Source organism: Phyllobates terribilis, unplaced genomic scaffold (assembly GCF_046119375.1).
Source record: "Phyllobates terribilis strain yellow unplaced genomic scaffold, ASM4611937v1 Scaffold_12__6_contigs__length_324123572, whole genome shotgun sequence".
Taxonomy (NCBI): Eukaryota; Metazoa; Chordata; class Amphibia; order Anura; family Dendrobatidae; genus Phyllobates; species Phyllobates terribilis.
The window spans coordinates 121,510,179-121,533,660 of NW_027362772.1; the positions used below are offsets into that span (position 1 = coordinate 121,510,179).

At 43.4% G+C, this 23,482-nt stretch overlaps 1 protein-coding gene across 2 annotated transcripts in view; it reads left to right on the plus strand.

Moving 5' to 3' along the window:
- The window catches only part of CA11 (carbonic anhydrase 11), a 1,198,011-nt gene that overhangs the window by 939,065 nt on the left and 235,464 nt on the right, over positions 1-23,482 (plus strand). Inside the window, exons 4-5 of one of the 2 annotated variants that reach the window (XM_073657762.1) lie at positions 19,014-19,199; positions 21,444-21,539. In XM_073657762.1, coding sequence (XP_073513863.1) covers positions 19,014-19,199; positions 21,444-21,539 — 282 coding nt within the window. The remainder of the gene's footprint in view (positions 1-19,013; positions 19,200-21,443; positions 21,540-23,482) is intronic. The other variant, XM_073657763.1, reaches the window with a different exon arrangement.

The following is a 23,482-nucleotide window of genomic DNA, read 5'->3' on the forward strand; positions in this document are numbered from 1 at the left end:
AGCAGTGTGTGGGACTTTCTCTATTAGTCCATCTATACTGACCTCCATCAGGTTGCAAATTAAAAATAATTTTTATCTGCATCTAGCTCTGAAAAAATATTTGGCCTTCTAGCAGTGTGTGGGACTTTCTCTATTAGTCCATCTATACTGACCTCCATCAGGTTGCAAACTGAATATATTTTTTTTCTGCATCTACCTCTGAAAAAATATTGGGCTTCTAGCTGTGTGTGGGACTTGTTCTATTAATCCATCTATACAGACCTCCATCAGGTTGCAAACTGAATATAATTTTTTTCTGCATCTAGCTCTGAAAAAATAGTTGGCCTTCTAGCAGTGTGTGGGACTTGTTCTATTAGTCCACCTATACTGACCTCCATCAGGTTGCAAATTCAAAATATTTTTTTGTCTGCATCTAGCTCTGAAAAAATATTTGGCCTTCTAGCAGTGTGTGGGACTTTCTCTATTAGTCCATCTATACTGACCTCCATCAGGTTGCAAACTGAATATATTTTTTTTCTACATCTACCTCTGAAAAAATATTTGGGCTTCTAGCTGTGTGTGGGACTTGTTCTATTAGTCCATCTATACTGACCTCCATCAGGTTGCAAATCGAATATAATTTTTTTCTCCATCTAACCCAGCCAATAGTTTTGGCCTAATACCACAGTTTGGCCACTCAGCTCTGCTCGGTTCCCATCCATTGTTTTTTTGTGCAAACAACTACAGAGTTGTGAATTTATTAACCACCAAAATGAGTGGAAAAAGGCCTGCTGCTGGTGGAAAGGGGAATAGGCGTGTTGGGAAGGGGAAAAAAGGTTGTGTCCGTGGGGTAGGTGTTAAAGCAACAGTAACATCTGCAGAAGAAAGACCATCTTCCAGCCAAACTAAAATGTCTACTTCTTTTAGCGGACAATGTGATAAGATCCCTTTCTTACGGCCACGCCAATCGCTACAAATTCCAGATGAGGCACAAAAACAGCAGGTGCTTCAATGGATATCAAGTGCTCCTTTAAGTGGGCTCTCCTCCACATCAACTTCAACATCAAAAATACTCCAGTCCTCAAAGGTGTCACCCCAATCGCACTTGCTTCCTCACAGCTCCCAAATCTCCAGCTGCCCGTCTGAGTATGAGGTAGAACAGATGGTTGAGTCTGCAGAGCTGTTTACTCATACTATAGCCTGGGAATCAGAGGTCGACTCCAGCGCTTCTGTGAATCCAGATGAAGAAATGATCTGCACTGATGCCCAGAATCTTTATGAGTCGGATCCAGGACCAGACACAGAAGGTTCTGACCATAATGTAGACCCTCATTCCCAAACTGTAACTCCTGTTGGTGGAGACAATGAGGAAGACGATGATGAGACTCAAATACCTGATTGTAGCGACAACTTTAGTTTTTTGTCAGGGCAGGAACAGGTTGGCTCTGAGGACGACAGGTGTGATAACGCACAGGGTGATGATGATGAGGTTGGAGATCCCACTTACTGTCAACCCACAGTCAGCCAAGAAATGAGGTCAGCAGAGGAGGTGGAGGAAGATGCTAGTGATGACGAGGTCAGGTTGCGCCTTCCTGGACAGAGACGTAGTACTGGAAGCACGTCAACAACTGCATCCTCAAACACAACTCTGCCTCTCACCACAAGTCGTGGTGGCTCTTCAGGTCGCATGGGTGCTAAGCCTTGCATAGCCTGGGCATTTTTTCAGATCGATAAAGATGACCCAACTCGTGTTATCTGTAACATTTGTCAGCAAAAGCTAAGTAGAGGCCAAAAAATACATAGTTTGAGTACTTCATGCATGAACCGGCACATGGACATGAAGCATAAGTTGCAGTGGGAAGCTCAGTGTGCTACAATGCGGCCTAGCCGGCCGGGCCAACCACCGTCTGCCATATCTTGTACATCCGCGGCCTCTTCATCCTCTGTGACTGGGGGGACAGCAGTCACACCTGTTTTGGGGCGCAGACCTGCCACCTCTTTACCCGTAACAGCCAGCGTGATTGGCAGGTCATCATTTTCTTTGGAGGTGGTAACACCAGCTGGTGTTGAGCGCTGTCCTACATCGATAGCACCACCTTTGGATCAAGGCAACCTAACATGTCCGCCTGCATCTTCCTCACAGACCGGCAGTTTGCCGGGGACACCCTTATCAACCCCGTCTAAGCACAATAGCCAGCCCTCGGTCCCTCAGATGTGGACAAGTAAAAGACCATTTCCTCCTAGCCATGAGAAAGCTAAGAGGTTGAATTTCACCATCTGCAAGCTCTTGGCTACAGAAATGCTGCCTTTCCGCCTGGTGGACACAGAGGATTTTCGAGACCTTATGTCCGTCGCAGTTCCCCAGTACCAGATGCCCAGTCGGCACTACTTCTCAAAGAAAGGTGTGCCTGCGCTCCACCAGCATGTCGCACACAACATCACCGCTTCTTTGAGAAACTCTGTGTGTGACAGGGTGCATTTCACCACAGACACTTGGACGAGTAGGCATGGACAGGGGCGTTACATGTCGCTGACTGGGCACTGGGTAACTATGGTGACAGCAGGACAAGGGGCTGCTGTCCAAGTCTTGCCGTCCCCACGAGTTGTGCGTCAATCCTCTTTATGTCAAAGTTCCTCCACTGCTTCTGCCTCCTCAACCTCCTCTCGGTCCTCCACCTGCACCCAAAGCCTGTCTGGTCATGCCACAAGCTTTCTAACTGCGCAGAAGGGATCCTGCACACCTCCTTACTATGCTGGCAGTAGGGCTCAACGTCATCAGGCGGTTTTTACTTTGAAATGTCTGGGAAATGTGAGTCACACAGCTGAGGAGTTGTGGTCAGCTCTGGAGAACCAATTTCATGAATGGTTGTCTCCACTGGACCTGAAACCAGGGAAGGCCGTGTGTGACAATGCTGCAAACCTGGGTGCGGCCCTTCGCCGGGGCAATGTCACACACGTGCCTTGTATGGCTCACGTGTTGAACCTGGTTGTCCAGCAATTTTTAGCCCACTATCCCAGATTAGATGGCCTTCTGCAGAGGGCACGGTCGCTGTGTGCTCACTTCCGCCGTTTGCATCCCGCAGCTCAGCGACTTACATCTCTACAGAAGTCGTTGAGCCTGCCACTTCACCGGCTAAAATGCGATGTGCCTACCCGGTGGAATTCAACTCTGCACATGTTGCAGCGACTGTGGCAGCACCGACAAGCCCTGGTGCAATACGTTCTGACGTATAGCCTGGGCCAACGAGATCCAGAGGTGGGGCAAATCACGCTGGAGGAGTGGTCTCAGATCAGGGACCTATGCACCCTTCTGCACAGTTTTGAAATGGCGACGAAGATGTTTAGTGCTGACGATGCCATTATCAGCATGACTATTCCGGTGATTTACATGCTGGAGCACATGTTAAACAGAATTCGGAGTCAGGTGGTGGCACAAGAGGAGGTGGAGGAAGTAGAGGAGGAGGAGTTGTATGCGGAAGGGCTAACATCTGCAAGGTCCAGACGGTCGGCAGCACCAAGGCGGCAGGCATGTGAGGGTGAGGGAGATGGTTTTACCAGGGCGCATGGTAGCAGCCAAACTAGTGAGGAAGGTGCAGGAGCCCAGGAAGAAGTGGAGGATGAACTGATGGAAGACTCATCAGATGAGGGAAACCTTGATCACATTTCTGTTGTGCGAGGTTGGGGGGAGAGGACAGAGGAAGGAAGCATGATTGTTACCTCGCCACCAACACAACAGGGACTTGGTGCTCCTGGATGCGCAACACACATCACTGCCTTCTTGCTGCACTACCTGCAACATGACCCTCGAATTGTGAGAATTAGAAATAATCCTGACTACTGGGTTGCCACACTGTTAGATCCCCGGTACAAAAGTAAATTTGCCGAAATTATTCCTGCCATAGAAAGGGATGCACGCATGCAGGAGTATCAGCAGAGACTGTTGCAGAATCTTACATGTGCTTTTCCACAAAACACCAGTGGTGCACGTAGTGAATCTCACAGTTCCAACTTGCCAACCGTGGGACCGTCAAGTGTTCAGCACTCAAACCGTAACAGAACCACAGTATCTGCTGGTAACATCAATTTTGCGGAATCATTTCACCACTTTTTTAGCCCATCCTTTGCAAGGCCACAGGAGACAAGAAGTCTGACACATAGTCACCGCCTAGAGACGATGGTACAGGAGTATCTCCAAGTAAACATTGAAGCCATGACTGTGTCACAGGACCCTTGCTCTTTTTGGGCTTCCAATCTGGATAAATGGCCGGAGCTAGCCACTTATGCCTTGGAGATCTTGTCATGCCCCGCAGCCAGCGTTCTGTCTGAACGTGTGTTCAGCGCTGCTGGTGGTGTGCTGACAGATAAGCGCACGCGGCTCTCCACTGATAATGTAGACAGACTCACGTTCATAAAGATGAACAAATCATGGATCCGAAACGACTTTTCTACCCCTGTGTCATCCTGTGGAGAGTAAAAGCTTGATGATTGGTTAAAATCACCCTACCAACCGTTTTAAGCTTTCAAATTACTAATCATGTTTATCTGTATCTTGGCTAGAAAATAATTTGGGCTTTGTAGCATTGTGCAGCACTGATTCTATTAGGCCATCTATAATAAGCTCCACCAGATTTAAGATTACTAATCATGTTTATCTGTATCTTGGCTGGAAAATAATTTGGGCTTTGTAGCAGTGTGCAGCACTGATCCTATTAGGCCATCTATACTAAGCTCCACCAGATTTAAAATTAATAATAATTTTTAGCTGCATCTAGCCCGGAAAATAATTTTGGGGCTCCGAGATGCGCAAGACACATAAGTGCCTTGTTGCTGCACTACCTGCAACATGACCCTCATATTGTCAGAATTCGAAGTAATCATGACTACTGGGTTGCCACACTCTTAGATCCCCCAAACTTTTCAATCAACCTTTTCATTTTAATAAAGACCAAAAAAATTGTCATTTTTGAAATTATAAGCATTAGCAGGTTATTAGAAACTGAAATCAAACAGTTTTCAACTCAAAGCTTTATTCTAGGTGATGTTACACTTTCACATAGGACCCCTTGTTCAAAAGGAGCTTCTGAACTCTCTCGTCCATTGAATTTGTCAGGTTTTGGATGGTTTCTGCTTCAATTGTTTTGCATGAGGACAGAATACCCTCCCAGAGGTGTTGCTTAGATGTGAACTGCCTCCCGCCATCATAGACACTCCTTTTGATGATGCTCCAGAGGTTCTGAATGGGGTAGAGGTCAGGGGAGCATGGGGGTCACACCATAAGTTTGTCCCCTTTTATGCCCATATCAGCCAGAGATGCAGATGTTTTATGTGCAGCATGAGATGGTGCATTATCATGCAAAAAAATGATCTTGCTGTGAAATACACGGTTCTTCTTCTTGAACCATGGCAGGAAGTGCTGTTTGAGAAAATCCACATACATTATGGAGTTCATCTTTAGCTCCTTCAGAGATCCTAAAGGGTCCGACAATCTCTCTCCCCATGATTCCAACCCAAAACATTACTCCACCTCCTCCTTGTTGGCGCTGTAGCCGTGTTTGCGTGGGGTGTCCATCAACCAGCCATCCTCCACTCCATCCATCTGGACCATCGAGCGCTGCACAGCACTCATCCGTGAACAAAACAGTTTTGAAATCAGTCTTCATGTAATATTTAGCCCACTGGAGCCGTTTCTGCTTGTGTGAAGTGGATAGAGGAGGTCGACAGGATGGCGTATGCACAGCTGCAAACCTCTGAAGGACCCTGCATCTTGTTGTTCGGGGGACGTTGGAGGCACCAGCATCTTCAAAAACTTGTCTGCTGCTATGACAAGGCTTCTTTGCCGCTGCTCTTTTAACCTGACGTAATTGCCTGTAGGAAAGAGTCCTCAATTTGGCCTTATCAGCACGCACACGTGTGTACTGTGAATCAGCTACATACTTCTTGATTGCCAAGACACTTCATCCTGATCATCGCACAATGTTGATTGTAGTCATGCCTTGACCTAAACACTCCACAATTTGTTGCTTCTCAGCAGCCGACACATCCTTTTTCTTTCCCATTTTGGCAGAAAATGTAGGCTGCTTAATATTGTGAGACAGCCTTCTTAAGTAGTCTTGCCTTTCATTGGACACACCTGCCAAACTAATTAGCACAGGTGTCTGCAATTGCTTACAGTGATATAAAGAGCCCTGACACACATCACCATCAATGAGTTTAACTGACAAACAAACAAATTCTTCCCTTATCACTCCTAAACACTTTTTGTATAATAATTTGGAACACAGTGTACATGTGCTTTTCCACAAAACACCAGTGGTTCACGTAGTGAATCTTACAGTTCTAACTTGCCAACCGTGGTCTGTATGGAGTTGTTCAATAAAGGGCCCAAAATTAAGATAACATAGATGGGAGAGGTCTCTATGAATAGGAATTCCTAAGTATTTGATACCCTGTGAGGGCCAGGCAAAGGGAAAGTTGGACTGGATGGAATCCTATATGGATTTGGGGACGGAGACATCGAGGGCCTCAGACTTCGCTGCATTGATTTTAAAATTTGAACATGTAACAAAGTGATCTATTTCAGCCATAACAGCATGGATGGATATATCTGATTGAGTGATATATACTAGGACATCATCAGCAAATAGAGAGCACTTGTACTCAGTGCCTCCTACCTCAATCCACCTAATATTGGGGTTATGGCGAATTGATGAGAGCAGGTGCTCCGTCACTAGGATGTATAAGAGAGGGGACAGAGGACATCCCTGCCTTGTCCCATTGGTGATTGTGAAAGGTGATGAAAATGTTCTGATGCACCCCCTGGGCCTTGGGACACCCGGAGCCGGACCCTTTTTGGTGGATGCTGGTGGTTGTAGTCTTCGTGGCGGCGACCCGGTTCCGTGGCTCAGGGTGGTCAAACCAGTGGTGGAACTATTTATGTGGTTTTGATGTTTAAATGTCCGACTACGCCACCCGTGGATTGCGGTCAGAGTGAACCGCCGCTGCAGGGGAGACCGCTGAGGCTGGTGTTGTGGGTGCAGCAGAGCGTAGCATAACTCCCCACGGGAGGAGTATAGCCTCAGGGCAGTGTATGCGGAGGATGGGGGTGATGGTGCAGGGCAGCAGCAGTAACGACACGGAGTCAGTGATGCAGTCCAGGGCCTTTACTCACAGTTCTTATTATCCAGACCACGTCTGCAGGTAACGGCTGCCCACGTCGTACTGTGCTCACCAGGTGAGGGGCTCAGACAACTCCCAGATAACTTTGGAGCACTTCACAGGACCCCCTTTGTGTGTCCTTTGTCTGTCCTTTCTTACCAACCCTTCTGTCCGGCTGCCTCGGGCCTCCTCTTGGTAAACTTGGCGCCAGTTTCCCTGACCCTATGTGGTGCCTTCCTAGCGGGTGTAGCGAGGGGCTGCGCCACATAAAATGTCAGAGCCTCCGGTTTCTAGCTGAGGGTCATTTCCTGCCTCCACTAGTTTCGGGGACCGGTCTCCCCCTTTGGCCTGACCCCTCCACGCAGGTGGATTCGGGCGTGCGGTGGCGACTCGCCCGTCCGCACCCCTGGGATCCCTTCATTCCTCGTTGCTGGAGCCTTCTCCGCTCCTCTTCCTTCCTTCTCCCTCTTCCAGGCCTGGGCCTCTGTTACTAGGCCCGCCTCCGGAGCAGAGCTCATGCAGAGCCCCTGCTCCCTGCCACTTCTGCTCAGACTTCTCTGCACTGAACTAAGATGGTGCCCACCTTTTATACTCCCTTCTCAATGCACCCAGGAACTGCTTCCTCCCTGTTCCTGCACTACAGGGTTCCCCTTCCTCAGTGTTCCCTCCCCCCACTCCAGCAGGGACAGGGACTGTCGTGCCCATCTCAAAGGCATATTGGTCGCCCTGCCCCACGGCAATGTGGTGTAATGCATGCAGGTGTCGGGTCCTGATCCACACTCCATCCTTACCTGAGAGTGAGATATCACACCTCTGGGTGAGGTGCAATACCTCTGTAGCAACCGAGCCCTCAGGGTGCTACAGTTCCATTTATCTTCAGCCTAGGTGACGTATTGTGATACAGGGCCGTAATTTTAGCTATAAAAGGGTCCCCTAGACCCCTACCTCAAGCTTTTTAAGAGAATCATATATGGCGTGCCAGGAGACTCTATGGAATGCTTTCTCAGCATCCAACGAGAGTATCAAATTACAAATTTTTAACTGCATCTAGCCCAGAAAATACTTTGTGCCTAGTAGCAGTGTCTGCTAGTCAGCGGATTATCCCGGCTGTTAAGCAAGCTACACCACCTGTAGTTTGGACACTTAATTTTTTCAAAGGAAATGCTTCGGGACCACGGGATACTCAGTGAAGAGCATCAGGAGGCACCCCAAGGCATAGGGGCTGGGACTGGCAGTAGGATGCCTTGCGGTGGACAGCCGAGCTCGATCCTTATAAAAGCTTTTTAACTGCAGCAGCTTTAGTGGATGCTACTGGAGCTGGAATTACGCCGCTGCTGGCATGAGACTTGCCCTCCAATAGATCCTTGTAAATGGATTTAAAGTGTATTCATTCAAATTAGAGAGACAATTTAAATTAAAAGCTTAGAGCTGCCTCCACCACAGGGGGGCTCGCTCGACCCACCAGTGGACAGGCACCAGTATTGGGAGAGGGGGGCTGGCCGTCAGGGTTCACCGCGGCTCTGGCACAAACCCGGCGACACGGAGGTGGCACGGGCAGGAGCGGACTGAACGTGTCGGCTTCTCACTTTTTGGATTTTAGAAGGGCATGACATGCCTATATTTGTGTCTCCCCCTCCTTTTACTCCTCCACCTCTTTTCTTTTCGCATGACTATATGTACTTGTCACTTTTCCATGTGTTAGTTGTGTCTTCTGAGCAGTTTGTCAGCTTTTGGACACCTTTGAAGGTGTTTTCTATGTGTTTATATGTGTTTTTGTTTGCCTGCCATTGGTTTTAACGGTGTTCGAAGGTGTTCGACGAACAGTTCGACGAACAGTTCGGCGAACACACGGGTGTTCGACGAACCGAACCGAACTCGAACACTACGGGGGTGGCTCAACACTAGTCACTACTCCCAACCTATCTGTCTATTTAAGAGCACAGACCTGCCTGCTAAAAGTGCTAGGAACTACTGTAACCTAGCCCTCAAAAGGGCTGCAATTACAAAATAGTCCCTACTCCCTAAACCTTTCTGTCTATTTAAGAGAAAATTCGCTTGCAATTCAGTTACACAATATAGCGCTAACAGCAGCAGCAGTGCCGTCTAACACTCAGCTGCAGCAGTGAGAAAATGATGGCGACGGGGAAAATGGCTGGGTCTTATAGGGCAAGGATATGTGACATACACAGCCAATAACACATGCCCTTGCTTGTGTGAAAAAAGCACTTCGCTCCATGTGTGCGCTGCTGATAGGCTGACAGACTGCACCTCCCCACTGTAAATGTGGGAAAGAGAAAAAAAATGGAGATCTTCATTACTTCTGCAGAGATCCATCCCATGCCCCTCTCCCCACCCCGCTGTACACTCAAACTGTGTATTAACATTGATTATCAGCATTACTGTGAAAAAATCCAGTTATGATTTTGGTGCAGGAACAGTTATCGAACATAACCTCGAACAGCCGAATTTTTTTCAAATCGTTCGGGTTCGTCGAACGGCTCGAACACCGCCCAAAACAGCTTGAATTTGAAATTGGCGAACAGTTCGATTCGAACACCGCTCATCTCTACATACGAGATATTTTCCAAACTATTTGAAACTGAGATGTCCCCTGCTGTATAACATTAGAAACTGAACTGATCCATCCGCTTGCATGGATTTATATTGTGTGGCCAAGTTGTCAAGCACTTTTTCAAGTGCTAAAATTGCTTGGAAAAGCGCTGGATAACCCGCATGCAGAAATGCATGCAAAAATGCTTGACAAACGCTTTTACCTGGCAGGAAAAATGCATGTAAAATCCGCATGCGTTTTTCCTGCCAGTTAGATGCAGAAAAAATATGCAGCATTTCTGCATCGTGGGCACTTAGCCTGACAATAATGATTTTTATTTGAAAGAATATTTTTCTCCTTCAAACTCTGCTTTCGTCAAAGAATTCTCCCTTTGCAGCAATTACAGCATTTGCAGACCTTTGGCATTCTAGCTGTTAATTTGCTGAGGTAATCTTGAGAAATTTCACCCCATGCTTCCTGAAGTCCCTCCCACAAGTTGGATTGGCTTGATGGGCACTTTTTGCATACCATACGGTCAAGCAGCTCCCACAACAGCTCATTGGGGTTGAGATCTGGTGACTGCGCTGGCCACTTCATTACAGATAGAATACCAGCTGCCTGCTTCTTTCCTAAATAGTTCATGCATAATTTGGAGGTGTGCTTTGGGTCATTTCCTGTTGTAGGATGAAATTGGCTCCAATCAAGTGCTGTCGACAGGGGATGGCATGGCGTTGAAAAATGGAGTGATAGCCTTCCTTATTCAAAATCCCATTTACCTTGTACAAATCTGCCACTTTACCAGCACCAAAGCAACCCCAGACCATCACATTACCTCCACCATGCTTGACAGATGGCACCAGGCACTCTTCCTGCATCTTTTCAGTTGTTCTGCAGCTCACAAATGTTTTTCTGTGTGATCCAAACACCTCAAACTTTGATTTGTTTGTCCATAAAACATTTTTCCAATCTTCCTCTGTCCAATGTCTGTGTTCGTTTGCCCATATTAATCATTTCCTTTTATTAGCCAGTCTGAGATATGGCTTTTATTTTTGCCACTTTTCCCTGAAGGCCAGCATCCCTGAGTCGCCTCTTCCCTGTAGACGTTGACACTGGTGTTTTGCGTGCACTATTTAATGAAGCTGCCAGTTGAGGAGCTGTGAGACATCAATTTCTCAAACTAGAGACTCTAATGTACTTGTCTTGTTGCTCAATTGTGCAGCGGGGCCTCCCACTTTTCTTTCTACTCTGGTTAGAGCCTGTTTGTGCTCTCCTCTGAAGGGAGTAGTACACACCGTTATAGGAAATTTTCAGTTTCTTGACAATCTCTCGCATGGAATAGCCTTCATTTCTAAGAACAAGAATAGACTGTCAAGTTTCACATGAAAGTTCTCTTTTTCTGGCCATTTTGAGAGTTCCATAGAACAAACAAATGTAATTCTCCAGATTCTCAACTAGCTCAAAGGAAGGTCAATTTTATAGCTTCTCAAATCAGCCAAACCATTTTCAGCTAGGCTAACATACTTGTGCAAGGGTTTTCTAGGGTTTTCTAAACATCCGTTTGCCTTCTTACACAGTTAGCAAACACAATATACCATTAAAACACTGGAGTGGTGTTTGTTGGAAATGGGCCTCTATACACTTATGTAGATATTGCAATAAAAACAAGACGTTTGCAGCTATAATAGTCATTTATCACATTAACAATGTTTATAGTGTATTTCTGATGCATTTAATGTTAGCTTCATTGAAAAAAAAGTGCTTTTCTTTCAAAAATAATGAAATTTCTAAATGACCCCAAACTTTTGAACGGTAGTGAAGCTCGAAAAACAGCAAAATTGTATAAGCAGCATAATGGTTAAAGTGCATAATGGTACAAACAATTCATGTCGATAGCATGACAGTTAAAGTGCAAATTGGCTAAACCTTATTGTGTCAGCAGCATGATAGGGATAAAAAAGATTTTGCAAAAAGGAACAGATGAGACAAATATCCCCTGTATTTGAAATCCTGGATTCTCAATTAGCAACCATGAAGAGATAAATCCAGAAGAGCAGACCTGTATGAACAGAAAAGGGACAAGGATAAATGCCAGATCATCAAACAGCCCTATAGAAACCAGTAAAAAGGGGATCCTCATTCAATCCATTTGGGGAGCGACTGTTCAAATTAAAGATCCACTTGGACTCTTGGATTCATGCTAAATTTAAAACTTGCGAACGTTTTTCGAATATATTCGCTCATCACTATTCCTAAAAAAAAAAATGTTTAAAAAATTATGCATATGTAAAGCAGCCATGTGTTAAATGTTATTTATTAACTATTTTGTGTGACCTAACTCTCTGGTTTAAGGGCATACAAATTAAACGTTTCAAAATTGCAAAATGTTCAAAATTTTCGACAAATTTCTGATATTTTCACAAATAAATGCAAGTCCTATCGAACAAATTTTACAACTATTATGAAGTACAATATGTCACGAGAAAACAGCTTAAGAGTCAGTGGAATCTGTTGATGCATTCCAGAGTTTCATAAATTTAGCCTGGTCATTAAGGTCAAAATTGGCTTGGTCACTAAGGGGTTAATCCCTGTGAAACACCTGAAGGCTTAATTAACTTTTTGCAGTGGTTTTTAGAACTTTGAGGGGTACAGTTTTTAAAATGGTGTCACTTCTGGGCATTTTCTCTCATAGGCCCCTCAAAGTCACTTCAAACGTGATATATTCCCTAAAAAAACGGCATTTTAAATTTTGATGTTAAAATGAGAAATTCCTGAAATATGTTTAACCCCTAAAAAATTCTTTAAAAAATTATGCTGATGTCAAGTAGACACATATAAAATATTTTGCAGAGCATGTCTAACTGGTTTAAGGATATAAAAATTGAAAGTTTGAAAATTGTGAAATTTTTAATTTTTTTGCCAAAACTCACATATTTTCACAAATAAAGCTAAAAATTTCAACCTACATTTACCACTACCATGAAGTACAATGTGTCACAATAAACTGCCTTAGAATCATTGAGGTTTGTTAAAATGTTCTAGAATTATTAACACAGAAATTGACATTGGTCAGAATTGTAATATTTGGCCTGGTCAGGAAGGTAAAAGCAGACTTTGGAGTGAAGAGGTTCACCATCTAGAGTCCGCTGTAATGATTAACAGTAGCATTTAGTGGGTTAAGAGGCCTTGATCAAGCTGAAATCAGTCTTGGCCAATGCAGCAGAGAGTAAGCTATAATGTAGAGCCTTGAAAAAGTATTTATTGCCAGTGATCAACTTTGCAGTATTGCAATTCACATTGAATCAATGCTGTAAATCACAATTTTTAGAAAAATTCATCGAACTTGGTGAATTTAAATTTCAAAAAGTTAGGTCATCTCTACTACCTACTCTACTACAGGTGCATCTCACTAAATTAGAATATCATCGAAAGTAAATTTTTGTTAATAGGGGATAATATGAACAAAAATAGTACATTAAAAAAGAATAGTGAACCCGCTGCATAATTGTTTTACTAGAATAATTTAACAATGGTATTCACTACAACAATACTGCTTCCTTTTGCCGCATGTTCCTACTTTGCATTGTAGGTTCTTAGGGTTACATAATTTTTTGTCAAAGGGTGGGAAATTGAAACCAAAATATTTAAATACCAAAAAGGGTTATTGTTTGGCATACCTACAGTATTTTATTACTCCAATTGAACAACTCTATGCACCCCAACAATCAGGGCCGGCTCCAGGTTTTTCTGGGCCCCGGGCGAAAGAGTCTCAGTGGGCCCCTTTAATACATACCACGATTCATGATGCACAGATACCACAGAGAAATATATATAGTACAATGCAAAGATTTCACTTCTTACATTACATGAGCGATATCTATTGTAAATTCCACAAAAGCTCAAAAACCAGCGAATCACTCCACACAGAATACTGGCCCCATATAAGGCCCCATACGGAATACTGGCCCCATATAAGGCCCCATACGGAATACTGGCCCCCATATAAAGCCCCATGCAGAATTCTGGCCCCCATATAAGGCTCCATACGGAATACTTGGCCCCCATATAAGGCTCCATACAGAATACTGGCCTCCATATAAGGCTCCATACGGAATACTGGCCCCCATATAAGGCTCCATACAGAATACTGGCCTCCATATAAAGCTCCATATGGAATACTGGCCCCCATATAACGCTCCATACAGAATACTTACCTCCATATAAGGCTCCATACGGAATACTGGGCCCCATATAAGGCTCCATACAGAATACTGGCCCCCATATAACGCTCCATACAGGATACTGGTCCCCTTATAAAGCTCCATACAGGATACTGTCCCCCATATAATGCTCCATACTGGATACTGGTCCCCTTATAAAGCTCCATACAGGATACTGGCCCCCATATAACGCTCCATACAGGATACTGGTCCCCTTATAATGCTCCATACAGGATACTGGCCCCCATATAATGCTGCATGCAGGCTGTTACCCCCCACATAATGCCCCATACAGGCTGTCCCCCCCTTATAATGCTCCATGCAGGCTGTTACCCCCCCATAATGCCCCATACAGGCTGCCCCCCCCTTATAATGCTCCATGCAGGCTGTTCCCCCCACATAATGCACTATGCAGGCTGTCCCCCCCCTTATAAAGCCCCATGCAGGCTGTTCCCCATCATATAATGCCCCATGCAGGCTGTCACCCCTCCTCTTTATAATGCCCCATGCAGGATGTCACCCCTCTCTCTTTATAATGCCCCATGCAGGATGTCACCCCCCCTCTTTATAATGCCCCATGCAGGATGTCACCCCCTCTCTTTATAATGCCCCATACAGGATGTCACCCCCTCTATTTATAATGCCCCATGCAGGATGCACCCCCCCTATTTATAAGGCCTCATGCAGGATGTACCCCCCCTCTTTATAAGGCCTCATGCAGGATGTCACCCCCTCTCTCTATAATGCCCCATGCAGGATGTCACCCCCCCTCTCTTTATAATGCCCCATGCAGGATGTCACCCCCCTCTCTTTATAATGCCCCATGCAGGATGTACCCCCCCTCTTAATAAGGCCCCATGCAGGCTGTCACCCCCTCTCTCTATAATGCCCCATGAAGGATGTCACCCCCTCTCTCTATAATGCCCCATGCAGGAAGTCACCCCCTCCCTTATAATGCCCAATGCAGGATGTCACCCCCTCTTTCTATAATGCCCCATGCAGGATGTCCCCCCCCCTCTCTTTATAATGCCCCATGCAGGATGTCACCCCCCCTTTCTTTATAATGCCAAATGCAGGATGTCACCCCCCTCTCTTTATAATGCCCCATGCAGGATGTCACCCCCCTCTCTTTATAATGCCCCAGGCAGGATGTCACCCCCCCTCTCTTTATAATGCACCATGCAAGATGTCACCCCCCATATTATGCCCCATGCAGGATGTCACCCCCCCATATTATGCCCCATGCCTCCATACATTAAAAAAAAAAATCAAATACTCACCTCCCTCCTCCCCACCTGCTGCCGCTGCTCGGGTCTGGACTCCAACTTTGCCGGCATCGTCCCGCTCTGCGCTCCCTGTGAAGGCTCAGGGGAGCGCGCGGTGGAAAGACGTCACCGCACCCTCTGACCTGAGACGTCACAGGGAGCGCACAGCAGGAAGACAGCGGATCTGCGGAGGCACGGGGAGAGGTAAGTATCCGGCTGCCGGGGCCCTGAGCAAGTGGCGGAGAAGGGCGGGTGCTGGCACCGCTCTCCTCCGCCCATAGCCCAGCGGGGTGCGCGACCGCCAGTGGGCCCCCCTGCCTGCTCAGGGCCCCGGCACTTGCCCAGGTGCGCCGGGTGCTGACGCCGACCCTGCCAACAATACTGCTGCCTGTTATCACACATTCCTTTCTCTGCACTTTCCCACCTAGCAACATAGATTTTTAAGGTTATAGAATGTTTGACAAGGGTAGAGGGAATTGAAAAAAAGTAAGCATATTTAAAACAATGCAAGAAAGTCAACGTTTTGCATTACTGTGTTACAAGTCCCATTTGTCAACCGTCCCATTTGTCAACCATACACCTCAATATTAAACTTTGAAGCTGTGTATCTACCTACTGGCATTTTTTGTTACATCATCCGTTTTGGGCATGAGGAATAAATTTGCTTAACATAAAATGTTAAAAGAAATTATTACACTAAATTAAGATATTTAACTGTACAGATTTGTTTTGGCATGCCTGTTTAAGTAGTCAAATTGACAAATATATGACACATCAATATTTTGGACAGGCTGTTTTTGCATTATCCTTTTTGATAAGATAAGATAAGATAAGATATACTTTATTTATCCCGGAGGAAATTGCTGTATCACAGCAGCAGAACACAGATCTCGAACATGACACATATGATAACATAACATTTGGAATGCTTTAGACATTGCTTTTCAGACATTTGTTAAACACCCCCATAGCTGTTGGAACAAACGATCTCCTGTATTTTTCCTTTTTACACCTTAGTTGTATTAGGCGATTGCTGAATGTGCTCTTCTGTTTTGCAAACAGTTCATAAAGCGGGTGTGTGTTGTTGCCCATTATAGCTCTGCTATAATGTTGTTGCCCATGATTGTCACATGTATTCTACCTAACATTTCTGGTAATGCCATATTTTTCCAAAGTTGGATAAGTGTGGTTATACTTTTTTGTAAACATTATACTTGTGCCTAAAATGTATGATAAACAAAAAGAAACACAGGTGACAGAGTAGTGGGAGACAAAAACACCCAATACCAGAGTAAAAAATGTGATAGCAACAGCAGTACTACCAGCACAGCTGGCACCAGTCGACATGGCAGTAGCAGTACCAAACCCAGGGTTCACTTGGACTCCTTTGCAGCTGACAATCTTATTAATGGGGAGGAAGCGGAGTACGTAATTTTCAGTCACAGCAGAAAAGCAGAATAATGTTACCTATGAGGTTAGGTTCATGCAAGCGTATAAGGAATAATCTGGTTATCATCCATAAACAATGAGCAATTTTTCATCTGTATTGTCATCTGGATGTCATCTGTATGGCCATCGTTTATATACACCAGCAGTGAATAGAATTTATAAGACTATAATCACTTTCCAATATTAAGAATTGCAATATATTTGTAAAAATTTGATGACACATTGTTGATCCATATGGGAAACATTTAGCATCTTCTGATAATACAGATGTGTCCTTTCCTCTTGGCTCAATGTAGCCTGAGACAAGTGGTACAGGATTTCTAGCTTCGGAGGAAAAAAAAGTTTGATTATGTGTCTATATCTGGCTAATCAAAGGTTGTGATGTGAGACGCAAACTCTCAAAGGCTTTGTTGACATGTCATGATCATATCTTACCCTTTTTATTTCATTGAAAACTGCAACTTACCCAACATACAAACAAGCCCCCATAGAGCTATATCTATGGGAAAATAAAAAAAGCTATGGCTTTTGTAAAAAGAAGAGGATAAAACAAAGGAGCAAAAATGAAAAATTGACTGGTTCTGAAGGGTTTAAATTTCTACTGTGAGAAATTGGAGAACATAAAGGGGTGGTCCGGAAGTAAAACTTATATTAATCCTAAATACCTATCTATTTGATGTCATAATCTAATCTCTTTTCTACTATACTTTAACTAAAAGTCCCTACCTACTTAACTCTTTTTTTAACTACTTCTTCTTTGGTGATGCTTTGTTTGAGTATCCCAGTGCATTCTGGGATAGTCAAACGAGTTGTTATCAGAGGCAGAGGCTGTGGTCTCTGCTGCAATCTCTGCCCTCTCCCTGACGCAAAGCATTATCAGTGACACCAGTTTCAGGGACTGGGTTAAGGCCCCGTCACACTTAGCGACGCTGCAACAATCCCGACAACGATGCGACCTGTCAGGGATCGTTGCTGCGTCGCTATGTGGTCGCTGGTGAGCTGTGAAACAGGCAGGCTCACCAACGATCAGGGGAGCAGCGACATCGTGGAAAGAATCTTTCCACGATGTCCTGCTCCTGGTTACGAGCCTGCTGAAGCAGGAGCAGGCTGGTAACTATAGTAAACATCAGGTTACTAGGGGCACACGCGCACCTAGTAACCCGTTGTTTATCATGGTTACCACTCTGCTACAGTGAGCGGGAGGTTACCGCTCACTTTAGCAGGCTCGTAACCATGATAAACAACAGGTTACTAGGTGCGCGTGTGCCCCTATTAACCCGATGTTTATCATGGTTACCAGCCTGATCGCTGCTCCCGCTGGTCACACTCAGCGATGTGTGCTGACCAGCGGGAGAGCAACGACCAAAAAATGGTCCAGGACACTTTGCAGCGATCAGCGACCTCACAGCAGGGGCCTGATCATTGCAAAGTGTTACACATAGCGACAACGCTGGTGAGGTCACTGTTGCGTCACCAAAACCGTTACACAGCAGCAATCTCACTAGCGATCTCACTATGTGAGACGGGGGCTTTAGTCCTTGCTCTACTGAGCATGCGTTAATTTTCAATTCTGTTGTATGATCAGTAGATTCTTGTCATTGTGCAATCTGCACAGTGGCAGTGCGCTCGCTCACAGGCTCTAATCAGAAGCAAGGAGATGGCAAGAGAGTACACTGTCAGTGTGTGTTGTAAGAAGACTATCCCATGTGTAGGAAATCAGAGACCAGCGCTGCCCCTGCAAGTGACATTTAAGGATAAACATAGTAAGGTAATATTAGGGGTGACCTATAAAAAATACTGTGAATCATTGCCATAACTGTCACTTCAGCTTCTTCCCCTACATAATTAGTCATTCTTGACCCGAGAAAATAAATCTCTTTATTTCTTGAAACATTATACAGACTACTTACTATCTGCTTGTTTGTCACTTATGCTACGTCAGACAAACTACCATCAGCATTCTTTTATCTGGAAGAGTTTAATTCATCCATTTTAGCAGTGACTTCATTGAAGACAAAGAGCCTTATAACAAAGAACAAAATGGTTGATGTTCTATGGCACTTGGTTTTGCCATCCAGGAGGATCTAGTATTTGTTTCCTCCTATATGATTTTTTTATAATGCTAAGACCAGAAAGATAGCAGTTAAGGCAAGTGTAGAATGTGGTGGCCAGCAGTAATTATGTTTTTGGGGCAACACACTTTCTACATGGCAGAAGCAATTTCATGCCTCAGCACTTGGAACTCGCACAAAAGATATTTGTGTCAAATAAGAGGTTAAACATTAGTCTGTGTGTACTTTTTTGGTGGTAGAGAAACTTGTGATATCTTTTTACAGATATATGGTTTTGGTTAGTTCAAAAATTATTTACTATTTGCATCTACCCCTTGTATTCTAGGTCAGTGGAACAATGCACAATACAGGACGACATGTATCCTTCCGTCTGGACAAGCAGCTTCAAGTTAACATTTCTGGGGGCCCCCTATTATATAATCATCGACTTGATGAGATCATGTTGCATTTTGGCAGCGAGAATGGCATTGGGTCAGAACATCTCTTGAACAAAGAATCTGCTGCTGGAGAGGTGACTGTAATAACAGAAATAATGAGAATATTCTATGAATACATTTTATTCTGTAATTAGAGAGAGACGCAAAAGCTATTTAAATTTAAAAGTATTTCAGTTATTAAAATTGTGTTTGACTGAAACTTACAAAAATAGATATAATATCTGAGTATGTAACTTTGAAGATAGATAAATACTATAGATAGATAGACAGATAGATAGATAGATAGATAGATAGATAGATACCATTACCCTTGCATAAATATTAATAAGGCAATCCCAACCTCTATTTCCGTTGCATAAATTGTTACTATCATTAAGGTAATGGTAAATAGCAAACTAAACAATGCAAGTGATAAATTATGTCATTAGAATACAGGGTTCATTAAAGCATGAGAAAATTACATTATTTGTCTTTAAATAGGAACGTTTATTGTAATTCTGTTACAGCTTTTAAATAACAGTCATAAATGATGTTTTAATTCAAGTCCAACTGAGACACAATTTATTAGTGGATAAGACACAAGTACTGAAGCAAGTGCCAGATTGATTGATTCGCCTAAGTGTAGCTCTCAATGAAGCTATTTTATATTGTTATGTCACTGTTGCTTAGTTATGGAAATATTACTTATGTGTAAAGTAAATCAAAAATTGGAATAGATTAGGCATTGTGCAGTGAAAAATAAATGAGCTTGTGTAGATAGATACTGTATGAATATGAAATGCATTATTTCACTGTAACGAAAGTTTTGCTTCATTAATAGGATCATGTTCTGTTTTTTTTTCTTTTGTTTCTTTACATACTGTATTATTACTATTCAGAACAAACATAGAATAAGCTGAAGCTTTAAATCCTTAAATAATCCAATATTAAATGGTCAGTATTTTTCAATCATATACTGTATACACATAAAAAATAGTAGAAGAACGTTGACCTGTCAGTGTTTCTGAATACCGAAACATGACCACTGCAGGCAATTATGATTGATTTGGAAATAAATAAATAAATGAATAAACAAAAAAACTCAGAATACTGTAAAAAAATAAAATAAGTAATATGTACCTTACTGATCCTCCATCGGTGTCGATATTTCCAATTTGATCCGACGGGTTGGTACAGGAAATTCATAGACTGGCTCTGTACTTCTGACTTTGGCAGACCGCAACATTGGAACATAAGAGGTAGAGAACTGGTAGAAAATTATTTTTGTATTATTTTATAGCATGCTAAATGTTATTTTTACTTATTTTAGTGGCCAGTCCAAACACTTGACACACCATGATTAATTCCTGCTAAAGAATGGCCATATCAAGTCCTCACAATACAAGAGCCAATAGTAAGGTGTTCAACTACCACTGATGCTCTTACAATAGTGCCCCATCCCCATTGTTCTGGTTGTAGAGGCCAGCCCCCTCTGATAAATTATTCATGCTCTTACCTCAGACAATACAATAATCTTAGTGCACTAGAGAACACCTTTAAGGCTCTGTTCACTCTAGGAACTTAGTCATTAAAAGGTACTAACCTTGTTGGAAACCCCAACAGTATCCATAAATGGCAGTGTGAACATATGTCTTACCTGGCTTACAACTTTTATGGGAATTACTTTCCAAAAGAGGAAAAGTTCTTTAAAGGGTTAATCCCATCTCCAAGATCCTATCCCAATATGCAGTAGGTGTAATAATAATAATATTAGCAAATACCTCCTATTAGAAGTGTAGTATAGTTTTTCTGATTCACTTTGTCTCTTTCCTCACGTGTAGACATTGCAGGACCTTAGGTATCCATGGTTACGACCACTGATATAGTGACAGTTATTAAGCTAGTTGCTAGTGGTCGTAACCATGGATACCTAAGCCACTGCAATGCAGCACATGAGGAAAGAAGCATAGCGAATATGAAAAACTATACTACATTTTTAATTGGAGGTATTTGCTATTATTATTATTATTATTACAGCTACTGCATATTGGGATAGGATCTTGATGCTGGGAATACCTCTTTAAGCAAATAAAACACAAGCTTATTTCACACTCTTAAAACTTGTTCTGATAGTAAGCTGTTAAACCATTAAATCACACACTTTTTTATTATTTCTTATTTTTCTCTTATTTTTTTTACAGAGCTATTAAAATGTGCTTGTCCATGTCTGTTCTCTCTATTTCCTACTTTCCCATCTGGTTTCTTTGAATCTGTGACCCCTGACTTTCTATCTTCTCTTTTAGTTACTGACCTTGTGAGATACCCCTCTCTTATTACAGGTACAGCTTATTCATTATAACCAGGATTTGTACAGTAATGTCAGCGAGGCATCCCGCAACCCCAATGGCCTGGCCATAATCTCTTTGTTCGTAAATGTGAGTTCTTGCATTTTCATGTAGCGAATGCACACTTTTCTCATTTTTCTAGTATTAAATGGAAAATTATTTTTTTCTCTCACCATACAATGACGGTTCTTTTATTGCATGATCAGTCTTAGTGATCACTGTAGGTTCTGAACTGTACATTTCTGCAAGTATTTTTAATATTAAATTATAATGATCAAAATACAATATGCAAATTAACATCAGATTTTGTAATAGTTGTAAAGTTATTTAAAACATTTAAATGTTTATTTTTGATTATTTGCAAACATTTCTGGACTGAAAATAAATAGTACCTTGTATAGGTTACATATGCATTACATGGCGATAGATAGATGATTGATTGATAGATAAATAGACAGATGATTGATTGATATATAGATAGATTGATAGATAAAAGCATCACTAACTTGTATATTTTTTTATTTTACTAATATAGCGCCATTAATTCCACAGCGCGTAAAGTTATCATCGCTGTCTCCATTGGGGCTCACAATCTAGATTACCTATTATGATGTCTTTGTAGAGTGGGAGAAAATGGGAGAAGTCAGAGAAAACTCACGCAAACACAGGGAGAACATACAAGCTCCTGGCAGATGTCCCTGGTGGGATTTGAATCCAGGAGGACCTCAGCGCTGCAAGGCTGCAGTGCTAACCACTGAGGAAATGTGCTGCCCAAATAAATATGTTATATATGTGTATATTGTGGTAGAGCAGCCTGCTCGACTAAACACGGAGGTAGACATGGAACACTGTCTCTTTAATTTTCGGGTTGATTTATTAAAAAATGGCATAAACCAATCTAGAGTTCATAAAGTAAACACAGCCCATCCGGCATAACGGCAAAGCAAAATAAAAAGATACAGCACAGTCCGTATATTGGGCGGGGTCCAGCAACTCAGGGTTAACCACACATGGTTCAGGTTTAGCACTACAAATGCAAAATCCGAACATCTCATGGCTCAACAGGCTGGCTATTTAAACCCCAGACCACACCCTGGGGTGGAGATATGGGGAACGACCTCCCACCCGCTCTATAGTCGTTCACAAAAAACTGTCCCATTTAAATATGGCTGATTAACCCTCTCTGCACCTACCATGCAGGAGAAGACTTCCAGGTTTCACATCACTGAAGCAAATAGCCTCAGTGAAACATATCTCCTCTCCAGCACTCTGCCAGTGACTTTGTCACATATCCCCCTCCTCTTCCAAAAGCCAGGGGTTTTGGCACCTTCATTCACTAAACAAGGAAGTCTGGACAGGGCATCTGCATTACTGTATAGTTTCCTGGGCTTGTGATCCACATGAAAATGAAAGTCCTGGAGCGCTAGAAACCACCTAGTCACCGGGGAATTCTTTCCCTTTTTTCCCCTCATGCATCTCAGGTGTGCGTGGTCTGATTCTAACCTGAACTTTCTGCCTAAAAGGTAATACCTCAGGGTGTCAACTGCCCACTTGACGACCAGGCACTCTTTCTCTACAATGGCGTAGTTTTTCTCACAGGCAGATAGTTTTCTGCTCAAATACAGGATGGGATGTTCCTCCCTGTTCACTTTTTGGGACACCACGGCTCCTTTTCCGACCTCTGAGACATCCATTTGGACCACGAACTTTTTATTAAAGTCCAGAGCAATCAAGACCGGCTGATTACACAGGGCGAGCTTGAATTCCTAGAATGCTCCCTCCGCTTCAGCTGACCATATGGCCATCGCCGTCTTCGTCCCTTTAAGCAGGTCAGTCAGGGGTGTAGCTATCATTGTGAAATTCGGGATAAATTGCCGATAGCATCCCACAATTCCCAGAAATGCCTTAACCTGTTTCTTGGAGGCTGGTTGTGGCCAATTTGGATTACTTCCACGTTATTTATTTGCGGCTTGATTTTGCCTCTTCCGATGATGTAGCCCAAGTATTTCACCTCTTCCTTTCCTTATGTAATT